This window comes from Ascaphus truei, chromosome 15 (assembly GCF_040206685.1).
Source record: "Ascaphus truei isolate aAscTru1 chromosome 15, aAscTru1.hap1, whole genome shotgun sequence".
Lineage (NCBI taxonomy): Eukaryota > Metazoa > Chordata > Amphibia > Anura > Ascaphidae > Ascaphus > Ascaphus truei.
In genome coordinates this window covers 32,731,192-32,757,256 of record NC_134497.1, presented here as the reverse complement: position 1 = coordinate 32,757,256, position 26,065 = coordinate 32,731,192, and the positions used below count along the sequence as shown (strand labels likewise).

Below are 26,065 nucleotides of genomic sequence, written 5' to 3'. Positions count from 1 at the left end.
GTACCCACAATAAAAACAGTACAGTGACCCACAATAAACAGCATTATATTTATTAAATACATTACCCACCCCCTGTGCCCCCCCATAAATACATGATTTATTCTTTTACATACAGGGTTCATAACGCAGCCCCACGCGGGTCCCCGGTGGGCTGACGGGGCACCTGGACAGACCTACAGTTTACCAGCAGCCCTTTTTACACAGGTTCTGGAGGCCTGCTGGTGGATCCCGCCAGCACCATGGCCCCCAGGTGGTCACCGTGGGCCACAATTGGGTCCCCACGGTAGGCCCGCGGATGTCTGGGAGCCCCGGGTCAGACCCACAGGTGTCTGCGGGGCCTCGGGTGGTTCCCATGGGGGTCTGGGGAACTCACGGGTGCTCACTATGGGTCCGCGGTGCCCCCACAGAAGTGGGACCACACATCATCATCCCCGCACCTAGGGGTCGGAGGTGCCCCCACAGAAGTGGGACCACACATCGTCATGCCCGCAGACTACGGGTCGGAGGTGCCCCCACAGAAGTGGGACCACACATCGTCATCCCCGCATGTGTCACCCGTGGAACCACCAGCCTGCTACACTTAGGATACCCGAGGATACCCACAGGTGGTCTCCAGAGGTCCCACGCAAAACCACGGAACAAACCCTGAATGTAAAAAAAAATAAACCTGGCCTATACATTCAATACATGCACCCCCCCCCCCCCCGCAACACCTACAGTACAATAATGTGCAAAATAACTATTATGCAGATATGGATAATAGATTAATTGCCCATTATTATAAAACTACTGACCTCATCAATACGAAGTGTCCGTGGCCAGCAACATCCTTGTCTTGTCCACAAAATACATTGCCAATACAAAGCCAATACATTGCAAGTACATTCAGATATCAATTAACCCCTTAAACACCTTAACAGATAATAACCGCAAAGGTGATTAAGGGGTTAAGCCACACTGGGCCGATACCCACCCTTCACCCATGAATTTGTACAGTGGCTTCATCATGCAACTATATACTGTGTATATATATATATATATATATATATATATATATATATATATATATATATACATATATATACTGTATATATATATATATATATATATATATATATATATATATATATATATATATATACACAGTATATACACACGATGAGCCAATATACAAATAAATGCAGAAGGGTTATCAAAACCATACTGTCCTACAACCAAACACTTCTCCATACATACACACTAAATTAAAATCAATTTCCTTTAATATTCATAACTGATCTCTCAATCTAAATCATCACTAAACCTCTGAAAAGCCATTTAAACAACTTACATTCCAATTTAAATGATGCCTAAATATCTATGCACCATATACATTCTGCAAATTAATCAACCAAGTAAACAAAAATCAATTAGCAATCATTATTTACATCCCTAAACAATTCACACTACATCCCGAACAATGAACCCATTAACAAATTCACGCCTAGAGCACAACAATGAAGCCTTTGAAAAAATATAAGTACCGACAAAAATACAACCTTTACAACCAAGCCTATCCCTGACCTTCCTCAAACACACAATACAATACCAAGGAATACATCTATCTAATTTTAAAATACTTTAAACTCACAATAAAGCATAGCAGCATACACAAAATAATTTAAAACACATCTAATCCAGCTTTTAAAACATCATAATTTCTTACCCTGAATGTATACTGTATACTGTATCTCTCTAGACATATATACATACATACATACAGTGGCAAGAAATGATATACCACAAAAAAAAAAAATACACATGTTAAAAAACCTTTTGAAAAAATTAACAAGTTAAATAAAATACATTTCTTTAGTTCACTTACCATTACTTGCCCCCACCGATTCCCGTTGCGCAAGCTTACTCACGAACCAATCCACGATTAGGAACCCATAAAATAATAAACCATAAAAAAATAAATATTAAACTAAAAATCCAAATCAATCCACGGGTCTTCTATTTGTAATCCATCTTCATCTGTATTCTTCTTTCTTCTATCTCCTTGGGGTGGGGCGGGGTCTTCTCCCCGTCTGTGGCCACGCCCTGGTCTTCTTTCCTCCCCGGAGGTCCTTCCTCCGCGCCGTCTTGCTTCAAAATGAGACGACATAGGCTTTTAAAGGCCTATGACGTCACATTTTTCGTCATGGTTTCCACGGTCCTGATTGGGCCGTGAAAACCATGTGTTTTGGCCGACAAAAAAAAAAGACACATGGCCGTGCACACATGGTACTAGAGCCAATCAGAGCGTGGGAACTCCATCCCCACTCTGATTGGCTCTAGTACCATGTGACAGGTTTTCACTGATGTCACATCCTTTCTCCCCCAAGCCCCTGACACATGGTATACCAGAGCCTATCAGAGTAGGGATAAAGTTCCCACGCTCTGATTGGCTCTAGTACCGTGTGTGCACGGCCATGTGTCTTTTAATGACGTCACCTTAAAGGCAATTGAAGCAAAGCCATTCTGATTGGCTGTGCTTTCATTGCCTTTAAGTGACGTCTTCATTTTTTTTTTGTCGGCCAAAACACATGGTACCTAACCCTGTTGACCCCGTTAGTGGCCAGTAAAGCATTGCCATTCTAGTCGCTAAGGTAATTAAGGGGTTAACCCATCTCACCACTACCCCTACCCCCCACGGGAAGTGTAACCACCCTCCCAGGGCAACTACTGCCATCACCCACGTCCCCAACCTCCGCCCCCTTTTAGACTAATGCCCAATATCTCTATTAGACAAATTAGGTTTTAAACATTAACACAAAATATATACACATTTAAAACAAAACAAAAAAGAACATTCAAAATACATTTTACACATAAAACCATTGATTATCACTGTGGATAACAAGGGCCTCTCAATGGGGGGCCCAGATATCCACATTGGCGATAAATGGTAACCCAGTAATAAATAAATCAACAATATTAAAATAAATTAATAACTCCCCCCCCCTTCATTACCTCAGTGACTAAGGATTTGAAGGATCTGAAAAAAATTCTGCCACTTTAATTGGTGTTTTGCAGCTAGTGAGATTTCCTTTTAAATCGTTAAATATTATTAACCACTTTAAATGTATGATCCTCTACATCTAGTCTCCCGGCCCTAATGCTGCACATGTTGTACTAGACCCTTCATTTTTACCATGTACATTTACAGTTTACTTTCATCCTGAACTTTTTGTGATATGCCAACTTACCTCTCCTGCATGACCTTTTGTAAGACAGTTAGTGTAACAGTGACTTTTTGAAGTGAAACTTCTTTGCTGGCACCTATAGAGTTTTGATAGGAAAAATCCCTTGTGCTGTAACAGAATTCCATGACGGAAGCGACGTCATGCTATTACTGTGCGTGCACGCCACCCGTGCATGCGCAGACCTCAAAGCGCTTCCCCCACACTTCTAGCCTGCACTGTGCACGTGCTCGCGCTCGCTCAGACCTCAAAGTGTTTCCCTCACGTCCAGCGCACACGGAGGTTCGAGCCAGCGATGAGATGCAGTGGCTGGGCTCGCCGCACATGCGCAGTAACTGCACATCCGGCGCAGTGTAAAAGCGCGTCCAGCGCCGTGCATAGGCACGGCTGGTGGGCGCACGGTTGGTGCAGCGCACATGCGTTGGCGCCACGCACACAGACACGGCCGGCGCCATGCACGGCGAGCATGTGCGGCTCGCACCGCGTGCGTGCAGGCCTGCACAGCACGCATGTGCAGGACCCCAGAAGTCGGCTGCAAGTCCCATAATAAGCCGCCGGGACCCCTTCCAATGCCTCGCCCACACTGAACACAGAACTTGACCACAACTGCCATGCTCAGGTGACTGTACCACACCAAACTCTGGTGCATAGGTGAGCCCACTCCCAATGCTACACTCAAAAACAAACAGACAATAAAAACAGAGTCTCACACACAGTGACACACACACACACACACACACACACAGTCACACATTGACATAACACACACTCTCACGCACACAGTCACACACAATTCGCAGTTAGTATAAATATAGACGTACAAATAGCTAAAACGGTGGGGGTGCCGAGCACGCACGTTCTAAGTCAAAGTTCTTTGCATTTTCTCACTGAAATTATGTTTGGATCATCACCATCACAAATACAATTTCTGTGACAAAGGACAAAGAAGTTTCACTTAAAATGCACTTTTTTGGCCCACACACACTTTTTTGGATAACTAATGCCTAATTTCACCTAATTTTCTAATTATGTATTTTTTTTGTCTCGTCTAGTACAAAGACAAGCTCCAATAATCCACCCATGTCAACACTGCAAGGTTGCTTTTAGCAGTCAGGATTACCTCCTCAAACACCCAAATGAGTATATGGAAAAGATGACAGAACAATCTTGCAACCTTCCAATATATATGACAGAAAATGCATCTTTCAACCAGTCAAGGCAATTAATAAACAATGCAACTGCTTCTCATTCCAACAAATATATATTAGCAGCTGCCACAGGAAAAGATCTTGCAGAAAGTGGGAAGAGTCTGACTTGGTTATCAGACCAGAACACACAGAAGAGAACCCCGACCGGGGAGAGACTGCATGTATGTGGGGAATGTGGGAAGGGATTTAGTGTGTTATCTCGCCTGATCACACACCAGAGGACACACACAGGGGAGAGACCGCATGTATGTGGGGAATGTGGGAAGGGATTTAGTGGCTTATCCCACCTGAACACACACAAAAGGACACACACAGGGGAGAGACCGTATGTATGTGGGGAATGTGGGAAGGGATTTAGTGACTTATCCCACCTGAACACACACAAGAGGACACACACAGGGGAGAGACCGTATCTATGTGGGGAATGTGGGAAGGGATTTAGTCAGTTATCCAGCCGGAACACACACAAGAGGACACACACAAGGGATAGACCGCATGTATTTGGGGAATGTGGGAAGGGAATTAGTGTGTTATCCAGCCTGGACACACACAAGAGGACACACACAGGTGAGAGACCGCATGTATGTGGTGAATGTGGGAAGGGATTTAGTGACTTATCCAACCTGAACACACACAAGAGGACACATACAGGGGAGAGACCACATGTATGTGGGGAATGTGGGAAGGGATTTGGTCGGTTATCCCACCTGAACACACACAAGAGGACACATACAGGGGAGAGACCATATGTATGTGGGGAATGTGGGAAGGGATTTAGTAACTTATCCCAACTGAACACACACATGAGGACACACACAGGGGAGAGACCGCATGTATGTGGGGAATGTGGGAAGGGATTTAGTCAGTTATCCAGCCTGAACACACACCAGAGGACACACACAGGGGAGAGACCGCATGTATGTGGGGAATGTGGGAAGGGATTTAGTCAATTACCCCGCCTGAATACACACAAGAGGACACATACAGGGGAGAGACCGTATGTATGTGGGGAATGTGGGAAGGGATTTAGTCAGTTATCCAACCTGGACACACACAAGAGGACACATACAGGGGAGAGACCGTATGTATGTGGGGAATGTGGGAAGGGATTTAGGGACTTATCCCACCTGAACACACACAAGAGGACACACACAGGGGAGAGACCGTATGTATGTGGGGAATGTGGGAAGGGATTTAGTCAGTTAGCCAACCTGATCACACACAAGAGGACACACACAGGGGAGATACCGTACGTATGTGGGGAATGTGGGAAGGGATTTAGTCAGTTATCCCACCTGGATTCACACAAGAGGACACACACAGGGGAGAGACCGTATGTATGTGGGGAATGTGGGAAGGGATTTAGGGACTTATCCCACCTGAACACACACAAGAGGACACACACAGGGGAGAGACCGTATGTATGTGGGGAATGTGGGAAGGGATTTAGTGATTTATCCAATCTGAACATACACAAGAGGACACACACAGGGGAGAGACCGCATGTATGTGGAGAATGTGGGAAGGGATTTAGTCAGTTATCCCACCTGGATTCACACAAGAGGACACACACAGGGGAGAGACCGTATGTATGTGGGGAATGTGGGAAGGGATTTAGTCATTCATCCAGCCTGAACACACACAAAAGGACACACACAAGGGAGAGACCTTTATCTAAAGCCATACATGTTTAGGGATAACGAGCGACTAAGACGCTTGCATTTAAGTGCACACGTTTATCTGTGTTAAGCTAATTCACAATGAAAAGTGACGTTGTTTATTTCCATGCTTTCTAATAAAAGGTGCATTTCCCATTATACTGTAGCGGTCTGAAGCGTCACTTAGCTGTGAATTGGAATAGTTTCATTTCGACCATTTGGCCGCCGGCGTTAGGCCGCAGACGGACCCTCTGCCACCAGCCGCTTCTAATGTAAATGTTATTACTGTTTAGGGGTTAATTTAAGTTGTTTTAGCGGTTAGGTTTGGGGTTTTAAGCTAAGGGGGGCTTAGGATATAGGGGTTTTAGTGTAGGGAGTTTAGGCACTTACCTTAGCGCGAAGTGGCTGGCGGTGGGGTGAGTCGTGGCGAAATGGCCATGGTCAAATATCGTAGAATGTCCTGTGAATACTGAGGAGGACAGAGACACAGACTTACGTCCCCAGTGAGGGACATTAATGCAGCCGCCTTTACATACTGTATGTCATGTCCCTTTTAATATCATGGGCTGACCATCTATTTCACAGCTTACACGTAGACATGAAAAGGCACCTGAGGGGATTAAGGGTCCCTTTATTAATGATATACAGTTAGGTCCGGAAATAATTGGACATTGATACAAGTTTTGTTATTTCGGCTGTGTACCAAAATAAATTTAAGTTACAGATAAATAATGAATATGGGCTTAAAGTGCAGTCTATCAGCTTTAATTTGAGGGTATTCACATCCAAATTGAAGAAAGGGTTTAGGAATTACATCTCTTTAATATGTAGCCCCCTCTTTTTCAAGGGACCAAAAGTAACTGGACAATTGACTCAAAAGCTAATAAATCAGATTGGTCCGTGGCCGCCCCCGCATGCCTCTCATTGGCCTGTGTGGTTTTATGACATCACCCAACTGCCACTCTCCTGTTCTCACCCGCCGCTCACCTTCCCGCCGGCTGCCCACCCCCAGCTCACCTTCCCCCTTGGCGCGCCTTCCCCCCTCCCCGTGGCCGTCTCTCTCCCCCGTTAGCCGGACCGCAGCTCACCTTCCCCCTCGGCACGCCTTCCCCCCCTCCCGGTTTCCGTCACTCTCCCTCGTCAGCTGGACAGGCCCCGCCCTTTCCCTGCTGCAAGGTTCCTGGCGGTTCGCGCTCACAGGTGGAGAGAATGGGCGCATGTGCAACGCTCCCCGGATGGGAGGAGGGAGAGCAGAGAAGGGCTAGGCCCGCGACATTCGGACTGGACAATTGGATGAGCGCGGGAGGGAGGAGCGATGCTGTGAGTCCTGTCAGAGGGGAGGGGGCTTCGTGGCCCGTACCTTCTCAAGAATAGAGGGGCGGGGGCTTTGTGGTCCTGTAACGGGAGGGGGCTTTGTGTGTGTATGGGGGGACGACACTGCGTGTGGGGGATGACGACACTGTGTGGGGGAAGACACTGTGTGTGTGTTACACTGTAGGGGGGAACAGAGCTGCGCAAGGGGGGGAACGCACAAACAGAGGAGGGAGCAGAGATACAGACGGGGAGTGGAGAGGGAGAGGGAAATTGTACTCCCGGGCAACGCCGGGTCTCTTAGCTAGTAGGGATATTTTGTCTGCTCAGATTCAGACAAATTCAGCAAAGTTGATTGGACGGCGCTTCACTTTACAGATGGACAATGACCCAAAACATACTGCGAAAGCAACCCATGGTTATCCTTCTCGGAACCTTCTGTTGCTCCTGTTATTTCCTCTGTCTTGGAAATACTCAGTACGTACCCCAAGATTTCGGTCTCTAAGCCTGGTTTACTGCTTGCCTTGTCAGCTTCCATATCCCCTCCCGGCAATACCCCCACCCACACTATACCCTCGCTGACCACTACCTGGAAAACCTCTGGAGAAGAAACTCCTCTCAAATTCCTACGTGCTGACTTTGTTTGCCCGGAGGGTCGTCCTGGTATACTTGATCAACTATCGGTGCCGCTTGTCCGGAACCCTGATACCTTTATTAGGGTCTGGGCCCCCAGCGGAAGGTCCTTCTGCCGTTTCTGCTCCGGAACCCCCTGGTTCCTCACAGCCTTGGATTTCCAAGCCATTTTGCCTGGCAAGCCAAGTACCAGTGGCTTCTCTACCACCACTCTCATTTCCTAGAACAGTACTCGGCAAGGAACTGCTCATTTACGAATCCCCATCCCGCCTAAAGCACTTTAGGAACAACTCAGTGTCCCCGAGACCCATGGACATCCCTGTCTGGCCGCAGTTCTCACCGGGGGGTGGGGGTACCCAAAAGAGTGCCCACGAATCTCTGGACAACGATTCTACCCCCAATCCAAGAGAGTTCAGGAACAATTCCAGGTCCCCAAACTCTGAGTAGTCGTATTGCCCGGAGGTCTCACGTGAAGGGGGGGAGTACTGTAAGGAATCCACACCTCGGGTTACTCCTTGCCTTGCCTTACAGACCTGTGCAGTCCTGGAACACTCCCCATGATATATTCTGCAGCTGCGCAAGCTATTACTGCAGCCCCAGCCTGGGCTCAGTCAATGCTATCACACGCCCCTTTTGCTATAGGTTCGCTGACCTTTAAATACAGCTTTCCCACAATGCTTTTCGGCCGAGCATAATCCTTCTTGGATGTTCTGTGTTTGCCACAGCCACCTGTCTTGGCCACCTTGTCCCTGTTTCTTGTCCTTTGTTCCTAGCCCATTGTAGAGGGAGAGGGGGGTTGCCCCGGTATTAAAGGTGTTGCACCCCATATGGCCACCCCCTGACCTCACCAGGGAGGCAATGGGTTAACTGGACTGCGGTCCAGGAATGTGGCTTACACCTTGTCATGTCAGGAAAATGTATGTTCCCCTGTTCCCCTGTTCCCATGTTTCATTATCATCCTGTATTTTACAGATGTTTTAAAGTGCATTTCTGTATCTCCGGTTATGGAGGTCGCAGAGAGTTGAAATTTGGCCAATATGTAGGGTCACTGTAGGCATTAAAAAGTGGCAAATGTCGACCCACTGGGCCCACCAGAACGGAACTTATTAATATGTGCAGATATTAAAGTATATATGGTATTTTGGATCTGTTCTGAAAATGCAGACTCCATCTGCAATGCTAATAGCTCAGGAAGGGCAGCCGGATGATTTAGCATAAGCCCTGTGATCAAAAGTTAACTGCCCTGATTGTTTACCCAAAGTCTAGGAACGAAGTCCTGATCAAAAGACTCTGCCACTCTAATTGTTTACCTGAGGGCGGAGAAGCATCAAACTGGAGTGGTTTGTAAGTGTTATATCTACACCTACAAACAATGAAGATCCTGCCAGATACTTCATTTGGTAGACTGGTCGTCGCCCCTGATTTAATTATGGGGCTACAGAAATAAGACCCAGAGTCCCAGTACACATGGGCTAACTAGCTGGGAGGCATGGGTTAAACTGTGTCTCCACGTTAGGGATTGGATACAGATAATTGTTCACCAATAGTCTGTATTCAATGTTAAGAATAGGGTTACACAGGTATATAAACTGTGTCAACCCTACAGTTTTTAGTTATTCTTCTGATTCCACCTTTAATGTCACCAGATTGCTGGAGAATTGCTAGCTGATACTTCTTCATCCCCCAACCCTAAGTAAGTGTTATCTTCTTGCCTGTTAATTGTACTATATTGCTGTGTTCACCTTTTTAAGGAATAAATATATTTTATTATATCTAAGCCTCGTTCAGTTCAACCTAGATACTGCTGCGGCAGCCTTTATTCTAACAAATCCCCGTTTTTTCCCTGGCTTGTTCCTGGAATGCGACGCTGTTCCCCAGGAGCATGCCGCGTTCCTTTTGCGTTCCCAGCCACGGGTCATGCCCGGCTGACGCGCGGTTGATGCATTTATTGATAATGGTTCAGGATTTAATAGGCTGCAATGCTTCGCGTGTCCGCCAGATGGCAGAAATTCATGAATTGTAATGCAGTATATATATATATATAACAACAACCCCTATAACCTCTAACATACACATACATATATGCACATCAATGATACTATAGGCCGGCGGGGGCGAGATGTGTTTGCAGCAGAGAGAGTTCCGCTGCTCTCTCTGCGCAAACATCGGCACATTAAAAATGATTTAAAATACATTTTTATTCATAGTGTAGATGTGCAGGGGGTCTCCGGAGCTGAACCGCATTGGTTTCAGGTCCGGGGACCACCTGCTTCCCGAGATACAGGTCCCTTTATGGGGTGCCGGTATCCCTCTGCATTTAAAGGTCCCGATCACGTGACCGCAGAATGTAAACAAAGCAGAGGGATACCGGCACCCCATTAAGGGGCCTGTATCTCGGGAAGCAGGGGGTCCCCGGACCTAAAACCAAAGCGGTTCCGCTCCGGAGACCCTCTGCACATCTACAGTATGAATAAAACACCCATATCAATAAACAATCATTCCTTACCTTTGCGGCTATGTGCTATGGTAACGAAGCAGCATGAATGTATTTTTAATAATATTGTACAGTGAGCAGGGGGTTCCCTGAGCCACAAATCAAAGCTCAGGGGACCCCCTGCTCCTGCACAATATTATTAAAATACAGAAATGCTGCTTCATTACCATAGCTGATAGCCGCTAAGGCAATGAAGGGGTTAACCCACCGTGCCCGCTTTATTGTGGGTAGCGGCGGTGGGTGAAGGGGGTATTTGGCCCTTGGTCTGAGTTTAGGACTTGCGGGGGGGGGGGGGTTGTGGGTGCACTTAACCCCTTCACGACTAGCAGTTAATACCGCTACGGTCATGAAGGGGTTAACCCCTCCCGCTAACCCCCCCCCACAAGCCCTAAACAACCACCGTTGGGGCTAATACCCCCTTCACCCACCCCCGCTACCCACAATAAAAAAAATTCACACACAGCAGCCCCACAATAAATAAATAAATCTAAATAAATACATGAATATAAATAAATATATATATATATATATATATATACTATATATTTCTGAAAGTGTCCTGTGTCCGTGTCTGTATTTGTCTCCCTGTGTCCCTCCCTGTGTCCCTAGCGGCAATCTCATTGGACCTTGGGCCAGGCCACACACCTCTTCCACACCCCCGAGGCCAGCCCCCACCTCACCTCCCCCCTCCATCATCACCCCCCCTCACCCGCAACTCACCTCCCCTCGCGGCGCCCTGCTTGGCCGCGCGGGTGGGGGGTTTAGCGCCGCCGCCGCTCCCATCACCTCACAACCCTCAGGGGCGACGCAGCAGCCCTACCGCCTCCTTCCACCCTCCTCACAGCCTGCAAACCTGCCTGGCCGCGCACTGCGGGACCTGCCGGCGGGAGGAGCAGGGCAGTGGCGGCCGTGGCGGGGACACCTCACCACGTGACTCCCACCCACCTCCCCAAATATTCCACTATGGCCACCGCGTGAGGTATGGGGGGGGTTGGAGGGAATGGCGTGCCGCCCGCTATCTTCATGCCCCCAAAGCCGCCGCATGTGGGGGGGGTGTGATGCCGGCCTGAAACTACCTTCATGCCACCGCGGGGGGGGGGGTAAGATGCAGGGGGGTAAGATGCAGGCCTGCCCGCCCGCTATCTTAAGGCCTCCGCCTGAGGTATGGGGGCTGCGGGGGGCGGGGGTAGTGGGAGATGTCACTAAATAACCCACCAAGTCACTAAATAACCCACCCACCCAGTCACTAAATAACCCACCCAGTCACTAAATAACCCACCCACCCAGTCACTAAATAACCCACCCACCCAGTCACTAAATAACCCACCCACCCAGTCACTAAATAACCCACCCAGTCACTAAATAACCCACCCAGTCACTAAATAACCCACCCACCCAGTCACTAAATAAAGTCACTAAATAACCCACCCACCCAGTCACTAAATAACCCACCCGGTCACTAAATAACCCACCCACCCAGTCACTAAATAAAAGTCACTAAATAACACACCTACCAAGTCACTAAATAAAAGTCACTAAATAACCCACCCACCCAGTCACTAAATATCCCACCCACCCAGTCACTAAATAAGCCACCCAGTCACTAAATAAACCCAGTCACTAAATAACCCACCCACCCACACAGTCAATAAATAACCCACCCAGTCACTAAATAAAAGTCACTAAATAATGGTCACTAAATAAAAGTCACTAAATAAAGTCACTAAATAAAGGTCAACAAATAACCCACCCACCCACTCACTAATTAACGCCGCTCCTCTTTCCCCCTGCCCTCCGCTCCCCTTTTCCCCTGCCCTCCGCTCCCCTTTTCCCCCCGCCCTCCGCTCCCCTTTTCCCCCCGCCCTCCGCTCCCCTTTTCCCCCCGCCCTCCGCTCCCCTTTTCCCCCCGCCCTCCGCTCCCCTTTTCCCCCGCTCTCCGCTCCCCTTTTCCCCCCGCCCTCCGCTCCCCTTTTCCCCCCGCCCTCCGCTCTCCTTTTCCCCCCGCCCTCCGCTCCCCTTCCCCCCCCCTCCGCTCCCCTTTTCCTCCCCCCCTCCGCTCCCCTTTTCCTCCCCCCCTCCGCTCCCCTTTTTCTCCCCCCCTTCGCTCCCCTTTTCCTCCCCCCCTCCGCTCCCCTTTTCCTCCCCCCTCCGCTCCCCTTTTCCTCCCCCCCTCCACTCCCCTTTTCCTCCCCCCCTCCGCTCCCCTTTTCCTCCCCCCCTCCGCTCCCCTTTTCCTCCCCCCCTCCGCTCCCCTTTTCCTCCCCCCCTCTGCTCCCCTTTTCCTCCCCCCCTCCGCTCCCCTTTTCCTCCCCCCTCCGCTCCCCTTTTCCTCCCCCCCTCCGCTCCCCTTTTCCTCCCCCCCTCCGCTCCCCTTTTCCTCCCCCCTCTGCTCCCCTTTTCCTCCCCCCCTCCGCTCCCCTTTTCCTCCCCCCCTCCGCTCCCCTTTTCCTTCCCCCCTCCGCTCCCCTTTTCCTTCCCCCCTCCGCTCCCCTTTTCCTCCCCCCCTCCGCTCCCCTTTTCCTCCCCCCCTCCACTCCCCTTTTCCTCCCCCCCGCTCCCCTTCCCCATCCCCTCCGCTCCCCTTTCCCCCCCGCTCCGCTCCCCTTTCCCCCCCCTCCGCTCCCCTTTTACCCCCCCTCCGCTCCCCTTTTACCCCCCCTCCGCTCCCCTTTACCCCCCCCTCCGCTCCCCTTTTACCCCCCTCCACTCCCCTTTTACCCCCACTCCGCTCCTCTTCCCCCACTCCTTCCCTCCCCCCCTCCTCCTCTCCCCCCCTCCTCCCCTCCACCTCCCCTCCTCCCCCTCCTCCCATCCCCCTTCCCTCCCCCCTCCTCCCCTCCCCCTCCTCCCCTCCCTCCTCCCCTCCCCCTCCTCCCCTCCCTCCTCCCCTCCCCCTCCTCTTCCCCTTCCCCCCCTCCTCCCCTTCCCCCCCTCCTCCCCTCCCCCTTCCTCCCCTTTCCCTCCCCCCTCCTCCCCTTTCCCTCCCCCCTCCTCCCCTTTCCCTCCCCCTCCTCCCCTTTCCCTCCCCCCTCCTCCCCTTTCCCTCCCCCCTCCTCCCCTCCCACCCACTTCCCCCTTCCCCCCTCCCACCCTTCCACCCCCTCCCCCCCTCCTCCACCCCTTCCCACCCTCCTCCACCCCTTCCCACCACCCTTTGCCTTCATGCCCGCCTTCCTGCCTCCCCGCCTCTGCTTTCGCGCCCACCGGCCTCTGCCTTTCACCCGCCCTTACTCCGCCCGCCTCTGCCTTTCACCCACCGCCTCACAGCCGCTGCACGCACTCAACAGACACCCGCCACACTCGACACATACCTGTCGCCACACACACCTGCTGCCTCCCGCCCCTACGCACCGACATCCCTGACCCACCGCCTCACACCCTAGCAGGACCCCCACTCACAGACAGCACTCACAACCCACGCGCCACCTGCCGCCTCACACCCTAGCAGGACACACGCCTCACATTTTTACATCTGTTATGTCACCAAAATATACATTGTACTGTGGTGTGTTTACAATAAACCATTTTTAAACAACATTATATTACATTTTATTCCATCTTTCATTTCAACATTATTATCCAACCTTTCCAACAAATAGTCATCTATTGTTCCACGATTTATAAATAATACTACCTATTACGCATTTACATCCCGGGCAACGCCGGGACTCTCAGCTAGTATATATATATATATATATATATATATATATATATATATATATATACTGTATATAAAACAACAACCCCTATAACCCCTAACATACACATACTGTATATGCACATCAATGATACTATAGGCATGAATGTATTTTTAATAATATTGTACAGTGAGCAGGGGGTTCCCTGAGCCACAAATCATAGCTCAGGGGACCCCCTGCTCCTGCACAATATTATTAAAATACAGAAATGCTGGAGGCGCATGCGCGAAGGACACGGGTATGGCAGCATAAGTATCTAGCTCCGTGCCGCGCATACCAGAGAACACTTTAAAAACACCCGAAAATTAAAAATTTTACTACACAAATCTCAGGCATCCTCAATAAACATCCCAGGATGGCCCCGAAAAAAACAGGCGCCCAAAAAAAGCCAAAATCAGCGGATGTTAGGTCTTTGAAAGTATCCTATTCTCTAACGTCGCTGCGTGAGAATACGTCTGCTGCCACTCGAATCGATTCACCTCCGGAGGCTTCAAAACCCACTCTTAAAGCGCTGATATCTGGAAAATACAAAATGGCGGACGAGCTCGGAGGAGGGCAGTAATTGAGTCAGACAACCAGTGAAGCTTTGTCAAAAACTGTTCTCCTGTTTATTAAAGGGTTTACAGTCAGTTTATATAGCCATCTTGAGCATAGAAAAAACACAGATATGAGTAACATACTTCCCCTTTTAATTCACAGTCTCTCTATCTCAGCAAATGACAGCTAGACAGTTTACGATCTGGGAAGTGGCCTGAGTACAGAGTTTGGAGGCAGTTGAAGGAAATGTCATTCTTCAGGACAGTATATTGTGTAAGACATTCGTAAAAAGTCATGCTCAGCATGGCTGGCGACATTTCCTGTTTCTTCAGAGCTAAATAAGTCTGAACAAACAGAGTTCAGTTGGTATGAAGTAGGTGAGAGGTCACTTTCTCACATCTGACTTGAAGGCACAATTACGTATGGCATTTGGCATTTAGTTAGTTTCTGAGAAAAAATGTTAGTACATAATGGTTATAGAGAAATGGCTATTGTGACATAGTCCAAAGATGTTAGGCAGCTTTCTGCCCCGTTTTAGGTCAGAAAGTGCAGGAATAGTTAAAAATGATCTATTCCACAGCTTCACATTAACTCAGACTGCTGGATGGAAAATCCAGACCACAGATTACAATGGCTCTAGTTCTCCCTCACCTGCTCTTCTAATCACATGCACAGGTATTTAGAGCAGAGAGGTTTGCATTTCAGTCTCTCTCCTTAGAGCCTGGAGGCTGGGAGTATCGCTGCTCCCCTGTTTCCAGTTTCGGGGTTGACGGCCCCTCCAAGTATCACAGTACCAGAGGATTTGCCTGGACACGGGACCGAGTTCCCACCACGAACAGATAAGACAAAACAAATGTTTACTGCTGTTGCTAAAAGACTGCTGTATCTAAGTGACCCTAAATGAGAGGGCATTGTTTTAAGTTGGGGAACCAGGTTAGTTGGCCAGCAGCTGTTAGAGAGACTGATTCTGATGTGTAGTTAGATCCCTGAAAGGGATAGGATTTTGTTTATATAATTTGGTTTCTTTTTAACTTGAAATAACAGTGTGGGAAATACTGTAACACTGAAATGAGTGAACTGCTGAATGAAAGTATCTAAGTACCTCTAACCTACACATGTTAAAGCTACAGTACCCTCCTTGGATGAAAATAAAGCAGGCAGAAGCCTGAGTTAAGCAATATAATACTTTGCATGATCCTGTTTGTTGTATAATTAACCCTAGAAGACTGTGTCGGGAAGAACCCAGACAGACGTCAGCACTACAAAAGAGGGGCGTTTGTCACATATGGTGGAGAATGCGGGTCGACACTAAAAAGTCTGTGGGTTTGCAAATAAATGCGGGGGTTTAAAATGACCACCCAGCTGAACTAAAGTACAGATGCTATGAGTGACGTCTGTCCCACTGTGTATATCAGTTGTGCTTCTAGCATACACAGAGAATGTGCGAAATGTGGATGCAATAGCACCCTGAACCCAAACAGAAAACCAAAATGTTTTGCTGAAGAAAAAAAAAAAAAATAATTGCATCTAGCAAGTGCTGTTTGTAAAGCTAATGCCTTTTACTGAAGTGAGTGAATTCGCAGCTAGCAAGTGCTGTATGCAAGTTGCTGAAGTGACTGAAATTGCAGCTAGCAAATTGTCCCTGCCGGGTTTCTAAAATGGCCGACGTGAAATGTTTGTTTTGTAATGTACATAATCATGAAAAACAGTGTCCCTTCAGGCCATATGATGATGACGACTCGTATGTGGCCCCTGGAGGAGAGCCGTACCCACAGATGAATTTAGTATGCTTGGCCTGTCATAAAGTAGGTCACATGGAAGATGTGTGCCCCAAAATTTTCAAAGACAAACAGCTACAAAAGCAAGCAACGCCCTATGAGTGCAAGCAAGATGTGGAAGCTGATGCCAGTGAGTGTGTGCCCAGTACCACTGACATCTCTGAAGCTAATAAAGCAAGAAGAAAAAGAAAACTGTTCCTCAAGTCACAGGGGAAGTGAACGAGCCACTTGAACCTGCGCTGTCAGGACATGCGTCAGAAAGGCGCCGAGATGTGCTGCAGACCGGAGTGACCGGCAGAATTGTCACGGGAACAGTGGCAAAGGAAAAGGAGGAACAAAGGGAAGCTGAATCCTTGAACCAGGATAAAGAGGCTTTGGTTTCTGCACTCCAAGCTGCCCGCCATAAATATGAAGTCCTGTGGCAGGTTTTGGTGAAGGAGCGAGAATGGAGCAAGAAGGAGCGAGAATGTTGGATGAAAGAGCGAGAATCGAACGCAGAGTTACAGAGGTGTATACTTCCAGCTTTACAGGAGTACGAGGCTTTGAAGAAAACAGAGTCTCTCTTATGGAGTGAGCTGGAAGAGGTGACGACTAGTCTGGAAAAGGCCAACACCGTAATTGCTATCCTAAAACAGAAATACGGGAAGGCTCTACAAGAGGTTCAGGCGCTCAGCACAGAGGTGAAAAACTCACGTCTGGAGTTCCACGGTCTGAACACAGAGCTGGGAATGTTGAAGCAAACCCATGAGATTGCCCTGAGTGAGTTAGAGACTGTAAAGCAAGAAAATGAGACTCTGAAATTGGAAAATTCAGATTTGACTGACCAAGCAGAAAAAGTGAAGGAACAGTTGACTCAGGAAAAGTTAGAAGTGCAGGAAGCACTACAGAATGCATTGATGCACACTCAGAGCCAGCACCAGGAAGAAATGGAGGCTCTGAGAACAGAATTGCGACATGTATGCACAAAACGGAATTCTCTCGTGGAGGAACTTAACGTTTTGAAAAAGGAGAAAAGCATTAGAATAATTCAGAAGCACTGCAAAGCTCTTATCCAAGGAAGAAGGGAAAGAGAAAATTATCGGCGTAAACGCGCCGCAACTATCATCCTACAGGCTGCCTATAGAAGGATGAAAATTCGTCAGTTTAATCGCCGGAATAAAGCAGCCTGTGTTCTTCAATCATTCTACCATGCCCGCATGGTACGAAACAGGAGCCCCATCAAGGTAATCAGTGCTTCATCTTCTAAGTACCATATAATTGCCCCAGAGGGGAAATCCCAAATCTCTGAGAATGATGGTCATGAGAAAATACATGGCAGTAAGAAGTACCATAAAGATTCAAAGGTTGCAAAGCAAAAGCGACGAAGCTCAACGCTGGCCTTGAATTTTTCCGGATCTCGCCACCCTGGGCCACCATATAAAGACAAAGACTATCCAGCCCCAGAGTTCCGTCAGAAGCTAAAGAAACAGTCCAGTCATTTGCAGTTTGCAGCGGCCTATGAAATAAATTCAGGAAATGTAATGGACTGGAAATCAAAGAAAAAAAAAATGTGTTTGGGGAATTGACCGATATTTTTTTGTTATTACACGTGTGGACTATGTCACGGACACTTAACTATGCAAATAAGCTATTGTAGTTAAGGTATATTAGGCCTCTAGAATAAGCATTTTGTCAATATGACAATGTTATATTGGTTCTCTGTGTTGAAAATGTAGCTAAACTACAAATTAATATACAGGGTTGATGGCCCTTTTTGGTTGGTAAATATATGAGGTTCATATTCTAGAGTAGAAAAACCCAGGGAGGTAATAGAAATTGTCTGGTTTTGTGAATATATTTAGCATATCCTGGGTTGTAAGAATGTGTGCTAGACACTTATTTTTCAAAATAGTTCCCTAATAGAGAGCAACAAAATATGTTTGGTAAGTATAGTCTCTTATGACGAAACCTATTGTCCATAATAGCCGTGGAAAAAGTTCATATTCGTGTCATATGAATACTTAATGTTGTACTGAGGAGTTAGCTCAAGTATTTCAGGTAGGACGCTCACCCCAGTGAGGTCCATGGCCGCTCACCCCAGTAGGTGTGAGCTGGGGAGGGGGATATGTGACATAGTCCAAAGATGTTAGGCAGCTTTCTGCCCCGTTTTAGGTCAGAAAGTGCAGGAATAGTTAAAAATGATCCATTCCACAGCTTCACATTAACTCAGACTGCTGGATGGAAAATCCAGACCACAGATTACAATGGCTCTAGTTCTCCCTCACCTGCTCTTCTAATGACATGCACAGGTATTTAGAGCAGAGAGGTTTGCATTTCAGTCTCTCTCCTTAGAGCCTGGAGGCTGGGGGTATCGCTGCTCCCCTGTTTCCAGTTTCGGGGTTGACGGCCCCTCCAAGTATCACAGTACCAGAGGATTTGCCTGGACACGGGACCGAGTTCCCACCACGAACAGATAAGACAAAACAAATGTTTACTGCTGTTGCTAAAAGACTGCTGTATCTAAGTGACCCTAAATGAGAGGGCATTGTTTTAAGCTGGGGAACCAGGTTAGTTGGCCAGCAGCTGTTAGAGAGACTGATTCTGATGTGTAGTTAGATCCCTGAAAGGGATAGGATTTTGTTTATATAATTTGGTTTCTTTTTTACTTGAAATAACAGTGTGGGAAATACTGTAACACTGAAAATGAGTGAACTGCTGAATGAAAGTATCTGAGTACCTCTAACCTACACATGTTAAAGCTGCAGTACCCTACTTGGATGAAAATAAAGCAGGCAGAAGCCTGAGTTAAGCAATACAATACTTTGCATGATCCTGTTTGTTGTATAATTAACCCTAGAAGACTGTGTCGGGAAGAACCCAGACAGACGTCAGCACTACAAAAGAGGGGCGTTTGTCACAGTCCCAAGTAACAAAAGAGCTATGTAAACTCCTAAAAATCAAGCATCTCAGAACCTCAGTCTATCATCCACAAACAGATGGTTTAGTGGAAAGGTTCAATAAAACCTTAAAGAGCATGTTACGCCGGGCGGTCGATAAGGATGGGAAAAACTGGGATTGTTTTTTACCATACCTGTTATTTGCCATTAGGGAAGTTCTCCAATCATCCACAGGCTTCTCCCCGTTTGAACTATTGTATGGCCGACACCCAAGGGGCTTACTGGATATAGCCAAAGAGACTTGGGAACACGAGGTTACCCCTTTCAGAAGTGTAATAGAGCATGTTGCCCAGATGCAGGACCGCATTGCTGCAGTCCTACCCATAGTGAGGGAACACATGGAGAAAGCTCAAGAAGCACAGAGGAATACGTATAATAAGGGTGCTAGGGTCAGAATTTTTTTTCCAGGTGATAGGGTACTAGTTCTGGTTCTCACCGTGGAGAGTAAATTCCTTGCTAAATGGCATGGGCCATATGAGGTCTTGGAAAGAGTGGGAGAAGTAAATTATAGGGTAAGACAGCCAGGTAGGAGGAAACCTGAGCAAATTTACCATATAAACCTACTCAAGCCCTGGAAAGATAGAGAGGTCTTGTTAACCCTAGTACCCCCAGGTCCGTCAGAGAATCAAGAAACTGACACAGAGGTTAGCATAGCTGAGACCCTGTCCGTGCATCAGAAACGAGAGGTCCAGAATTTAGTGAGAAGAAACAAAGAAATCTTCTCTACACAGCCAGGTAGAACTAGCGTAATTAAACATGACATAGTCTCTGAACCGGGGGTCCGGGTTAACCTTAAACCGTACCGAATCCCAGAGGCCAAGAGAGAGGCTATAATTTAGAGGTTAAAAAAATGCTAAAACTAGGCGTAATTGAGGAATCCCAAAGTGGGTGGAACAGCCCTATAGTTTTAGTCCCAAAGCCAGACGGTACAACAAGGTTTTGTAATGACTACCGGAAACTAAACGCGGTGTCAAAATTTGATACTTATCCTATGCCCAGGGTGGATGAACTTGTAGAGAGACTGGGCAAAGCCCGATATCTCACAACCCTAGACCTAACAAAAGGGTACTGGCAGGTTCCCCTCACAGAAAGGGCAAAAGAAAAAACAGCCTTCTCAACCCCAGACGGCCTCTTTCAGTATAAGGTGCTGCCTTTTGGCTTACATGGAGCTCCCGCCACATTCCAAAGAATGATGGATAAAATTTTAAAACCACATGTTCGGTACGCTGCCGCCTACCTGGATGATGTGGTAATCCATAGTGAAGATTGGCAGTCCCACCTTCCAAAGGTCCAAGCTGTGCTCGACGCAGTTCGGTCTGCCGGACTAACTGCTAACCCCGCTAAATGCACTATTGGTCTGGAGGAGGCCAAGTATCTGGGGTATTCTATTGGTAGAGGGTTACTCAAACCACAAACACTCAAAGTAGAGGCGATACAAAATTGGCCAAGGCCAGTCACAAAAAAACAAGTAAGGACCTTTTTGGGGTTATTGGCTACTATAGAAGGTTTATTCCCAATTTTGCAACTAAGGCAACCCCACTAACCGACCTCACAAAAGCAAGAGGACCGCTAATGGTAAAGTGGTCCCCCGAAACCGAACAGGCCTTTAGAAGCCTGAAAGAAGCTCTCTGTGCCCAACCAGTGTTGGTCACACCTGACTTCTCCAAAGAGTTCGTAGTCCAAACCGACGCATCTGAGGTAGGGCTGGGGGCGGTACTCTCCCAGGAGTCTCAAGGTGAGGAGCACCCCATCCTTTATTTAAGTAGGAAACTAAATCCCTAGGAGAAAAATTACTCCATAGTCGAGAGAGTGTCTCGCAATAAAGTGGGCTGTAGAGACACTCAAGTATTATCTGTTGGGGAGAAAGTTCCGATTGGTCACAGATCATGCACCCCTTACCTGGATGTGTCAAAATAGGGAGAAGAATGCTAGGGTGACCAGGTGGTTCCTAAGCCTACAACCCTTTACATTTTCTGTGGAACACAGGTCAGGGCACAAACATGGCAATGCCGACGGGTTGTCAAGGATGCACTCCCTAATATCCATGGTCGCTCATCCCTCGAGGTCTGAGCTGGGGGGGAGGATATGTGACAGAAACCAGGGGATGGTAATAAATTCCATATACAGGGCTCCCAGGATACTGAACAGTTTCTGTCCTGTCTAAGCTGAACAGGGCAGCCTCGTGGTACAGGCACTCCATTCCACAGTTTGTCTGCTGCCTGTTTTCTGTCACCTGTCATGCTGATTAGAGTTCAGGTATATAAGACCTGTTTCCTGTTTCCTCTCCCCCGCCCAAGAGCCTGGAAGGCTGCTGAACTGCAGAGGGGAGAGAAAGCCTCTTTCCCAAACAGCTTCAATCATTCTGTTCGTTTGTCTAAAGACTGCAAAAGGTACTTATTTTGTTGGTTGTAGTGGACAAGCCACTTCCAACTCTGAGTCAGGGACATCTAAGTTTAAGTTATCGCTCAGATGAGCAGCTTTTTGTTTGGCTTTGTTTTCTGTTTACACTGTGGCAGTCTCAGTGCCTGGGACTGAATAAACCAGGTATAGCCTGTTTAAAGGAACAGTACGTGACGTCTCATCATTTAACCTACCCTAAAAGACCGTGTTCTAACAGTCCCGGACAGACGGCGGAGCCCCGGAGTAAGCCGTTTGTCACACCTGGCGAATTCAAGATCCACGAAGTTTCCTCCAGCTCCTGAGTCAATGAAAGCGGCGGTAGAAGTCTTGAACTTATCGCCTGAAAGGGAGACTGGAAATGTAAGTTTCTTAGGGAGTTCACCTTTAGAAAGGGGACGTGGACGAGAGGACTGGGAAAGTATGTGGGAAAATGCCTCAGGAACTTCCATATGTACCACAATCAAAGAAAACATATACAAAATACTGTTCCGCTGGTATCTTACCCCAGTTCGAATAAATCAAATCTACCCTCTGGCTTCCGATCTATGCTGGAGAGGCTGCGGTCAAAAGGGAGACATGGCCCACATCTGGTGGACCTGTCCGGAAATACAGAAGTACTGGGAAACTATACAAAAATTAATAAAAGAGGTCACAGACCTCACAATACCCATTGACCCGCTGACCTACCTGCTGGCCAGACCCATAGAAGTGCTGGATCGACCAACAGGCAAATTAGTCTCCTTTATCCTGACAGCGGCTAGGTGTGCGGTGGCAGCCGCCTGGAAGAAGGTGTCTCCCCCCTCCAAACAGACAGTCAAAAAAAGGGTGCAAGAGGTGATGGACATGGAAAGACTATCAGCCTTCCTGAAAAGGTCCACCACCTCTTTCAACAATACCTGGGACTCATGGCTAACGTATATGCTCCCCCAACGCCAAAATGCCCCATAGTAATAATAAACAAAGATCCAAATTAAGGCAGCCAAGAACAGGGAGCCAAGAACAGGGAGCCAATCCCCCCCCCTCCCCTATCTTAACCCCCCCTCACCCCCTACCCCCCCCCCTCTATCACGCTCTCTCCCCTTTTCTGTTTCTTAACCCGCACTTCCCCGACAGACCTCTGAAGGTCAGGGGAATGTTGGGACTTTCTCCCCCACCTCAGACAAAAACCAGAAAAATTGTATTAGGCCAAAATGTTGACAAATATTCAAAAAGCTGTAAATGTTATAAATGCCTAATAAAAAACCTTTGAAACAAAGAAAGGGGACGTGGAGACATTACACCCAGAGAGAGCCCCTCAGTACTCACTGGGTGTTCCCGTTTCCCGGACGCAGTGGACACTCCCGAACCAGATGTTCCATGGATCCGCAGTAGAAACACAATCCCCCGGCGTGGTGGAACTGCCGTATCGGTGTGCGGATGCATTGTACCCCCAATTGCATTGGCTCTGGCAACTCCAGTGCAGGACGAAGAGGTATGGTAGGACTTGAGGAAGCAGGAGTGTTGCTGGGAGTACTGGAGAACGGAACTTGAAAGTTATGGAAGCGAGTGCGCTGACGCTGTGAGTGGCGTACCTGGATACGTTGATCCACTCGGACAGCCAAATCAATGAGGACCTCCAATTGATCCGGCCTGGATTGGCGAGAGAGTTCATCCTTGATGGGATCTGCCAGGCCTTGCCAGAATACGGAGACGAGAGCCTCTTGTCCCCAGTTAGTCTCGGCTGCTAGAGTCCGGAATTCCACAGCATACTGTGTCACCATTCGCCGTCCCTGAGTGATCTGGAGGAGAGAAACAGATGCCATCTCCCGACGAGCGGAAGAATCGAATACTCGTTGAAATTCGGCTTTAAATGCCGGGTAATCTTGGGTAAGGTCAGAACGTCGCTCCCAAACCGGGGAAGACCAAGCCAGGGCGCTGCCAGTGAGGAGGTTATAAATGTAGGCTACCTTCTTGCGATCAGTATTGTAGAGATGGGGGGCCATTTCAAACTGCACCTCACACTGGTTTATGAAACCCCTACAATCTTGCGGTTCACCTGCATAAGGCTTGGGGGAGGAATCCTTACATCTGAGCTGCTAACTGCGCTTGTGAGTGGGGGCTTACATCTGGCGGGGTCGCGGTCGGTACCCTGTCTGAGAGTACTGCGACCTGGCGTGTAAGTGCCACAATTTGATCTGCCATGGCCTGGTTTTGCTGAAGCAGATTGGAGAGAAACTGTTGAAGTTCGGTCTGGTCTGCGTCTTGTGGGCTCGACATAATGTTATGCCGGTGCTGCCCGCAGACCAGACCCGTCCCCTGAGCTGAAGGGGGAAGTCGTAATACACGCTCCCGCAGCAAAGGGAGTGTTTCCGGAGTGTGGTATGAAGTGTTGCCAGGCCAGGAGTAGTAAGGTAGACAATACTTGCCGGTACCGGTTGTAGAGATAGAGTGAAGGATGCCTTGCCGAAGTCAGGGAGTGGAGAGTGGAGATAGGTCGTAGTCCAAGCCGTGTTCAAGGGGTTACCAGAGTGTGCGTTGTCCAAGGAGTGCCGATATCGAGAGCCAGAGGGGGTAGTCGTACGAGCTGCATCAGAACCTGTGATAACACTGAGAGAATCCAGAAATACTTCCATACAGAGACTATGTCGAGCAAAGACTGAGAGCAGAGAGGAGCTAGATAAAGCAGGAAGGTCAAATTAGGAACGGAGGCGGGACAGGAAGAGCTACAGGGAGACACTGCAGATTGGTGCAGGCATAACAGGCCAGGTGAGTCTTGTTGGTAACCTGAGTATGCCCGTGCAGTGTGCGGGGGCGGAACCTGAGTTCTGGGGGACGGGAATAATAGTGTGCAGACTGAGCGTGCTCCGTAACTCGTGTACGCACGTGAACCGAGCCAGTGGATGGTGCAGGTGTGCGTGCAGGAGGGCGTGGGCACGCCCGGCACTGGGCAGAGGAATCGCCAAGGGGAGTGATCCCGCGACGGCGGCAGGGGCGGGGAGCCGTGGAGGCCGGTAAGGCAGGATTGTTTTGTGTGTCCAGGGACAGCCTGCGGGGAGGGAGTGCTCTGTGTGGAGAGTGTGGAGAACGCCGATTCCTGACAGTATGGAATGTACATGTTTTGCGGCTGACAACCGGCTTAGCTGGCGGCCCTGATAGTAAGGGCCTGAGAAGTCAGTTAGTTCCCTGAAGAGGGATAGGATTTTATTTTATTTGGTTTTCGTAAAGGGACGGTGGGCTTATTCGTATTGTTTATCCCTGTAAATAAACCCCAATTATAGAGAAATACAGCGTTTCCTGCCTCATTTGGGATTAAAGAGACTGCAATGTGGTGTCAGCATCACTATATATATATATATATATATATATATATATATATATATATATATATATATATATATATATACATACATACATACATACATACATACATACATACATACATACATACATACTAGCTGAGAGACCCGGCGTTGCCCGGGAGTACAATTCCCCGCGCCCTCCTCTCTCTTCACTCCCCCTGTCTGTTTTTCTGTTTGTGCGTTCCACCCCCTTGCAGAGCTCTGTTTCCCCCCCCCTACAGTGTTACACACATACACACACACACACACACACACACACACACACACACACACACACACACACACACACACACACACACACACACACACACACACACACAGTTTCCCCCCCCAACACACAGTGTCTCCCCCCTCCACACACACAGTGTCTCCCCCCTCCACACACACAGTGTCTCCCCCCCCCACACACACAGTGTCTCCCCCCCACACACACAGTGTCTCCCCCCCACACACACAGTGTCCCCCCCACACAGTGTCTCCCCAGGGAAGGTGAGAGCCGGGGGAAGGGTGAGAGCCGGGGGAAGGGTGAGAGCCGGGGGAAGGGTGAGAGCCGGGGGAAGGGTGAGAGCCGGGGAAGGGAGCGGCCTGTGGGACGTGAGAGCCGGGGGAAGGAAACGGCCTGTGGGAGGAGAGAGCAAGATAGAGAGTGCTCTGGGGGGCCAATGAGAGCCGTGGGGGGGCGGGACACAGGGGGGGGGGGAGCAGACACACCAGCCAATGAGAGCCGTGGGAGGGCGGGCTGACCGACGGACCAATCAAATGGTTTCCAGACACTCACATCCAAGATTTTCAAAAAAATATATATAGATTACATTACAGTACTGTACAGTATGTGTATCTGTCTGCCTTA

The 26,065-nt window shown here is 48.5% G+C and overlaps 2 protein-coding genes across 2 annotated transcripts in view; both read left to right on the top strand.

Moving 5' to 3' along the window:
- LOC142466788 (uncharacterized) overlaps positions 1 to 6,249 on the top strand; it is a 62,542-nt gene extending 56,293 nt beyond the window's left edge. Inside the window, exon 3 of the mRNA XM_075572206.1 lies at positions 4,277 to 6,249. Within this exon, the coding sequence (XP_075428321.1) occupies positions 4,277 to 6,126 (1,850 nt within the window). The 3' untranslated portion in view covers positions 6,127 to 6,249. The remainder of the gene's footprint in view (positions 1 to 4,276) is intronic.
- Positions 1 to 26,065, top strand: part of LOC142466795 (uncharacterized) — a 394,879-nt gene that overhangs the window by 337,717 nt on the left and 31,097 nt on the right. The gene's annotated exons all lie outside the window — the stretch shown is intronic.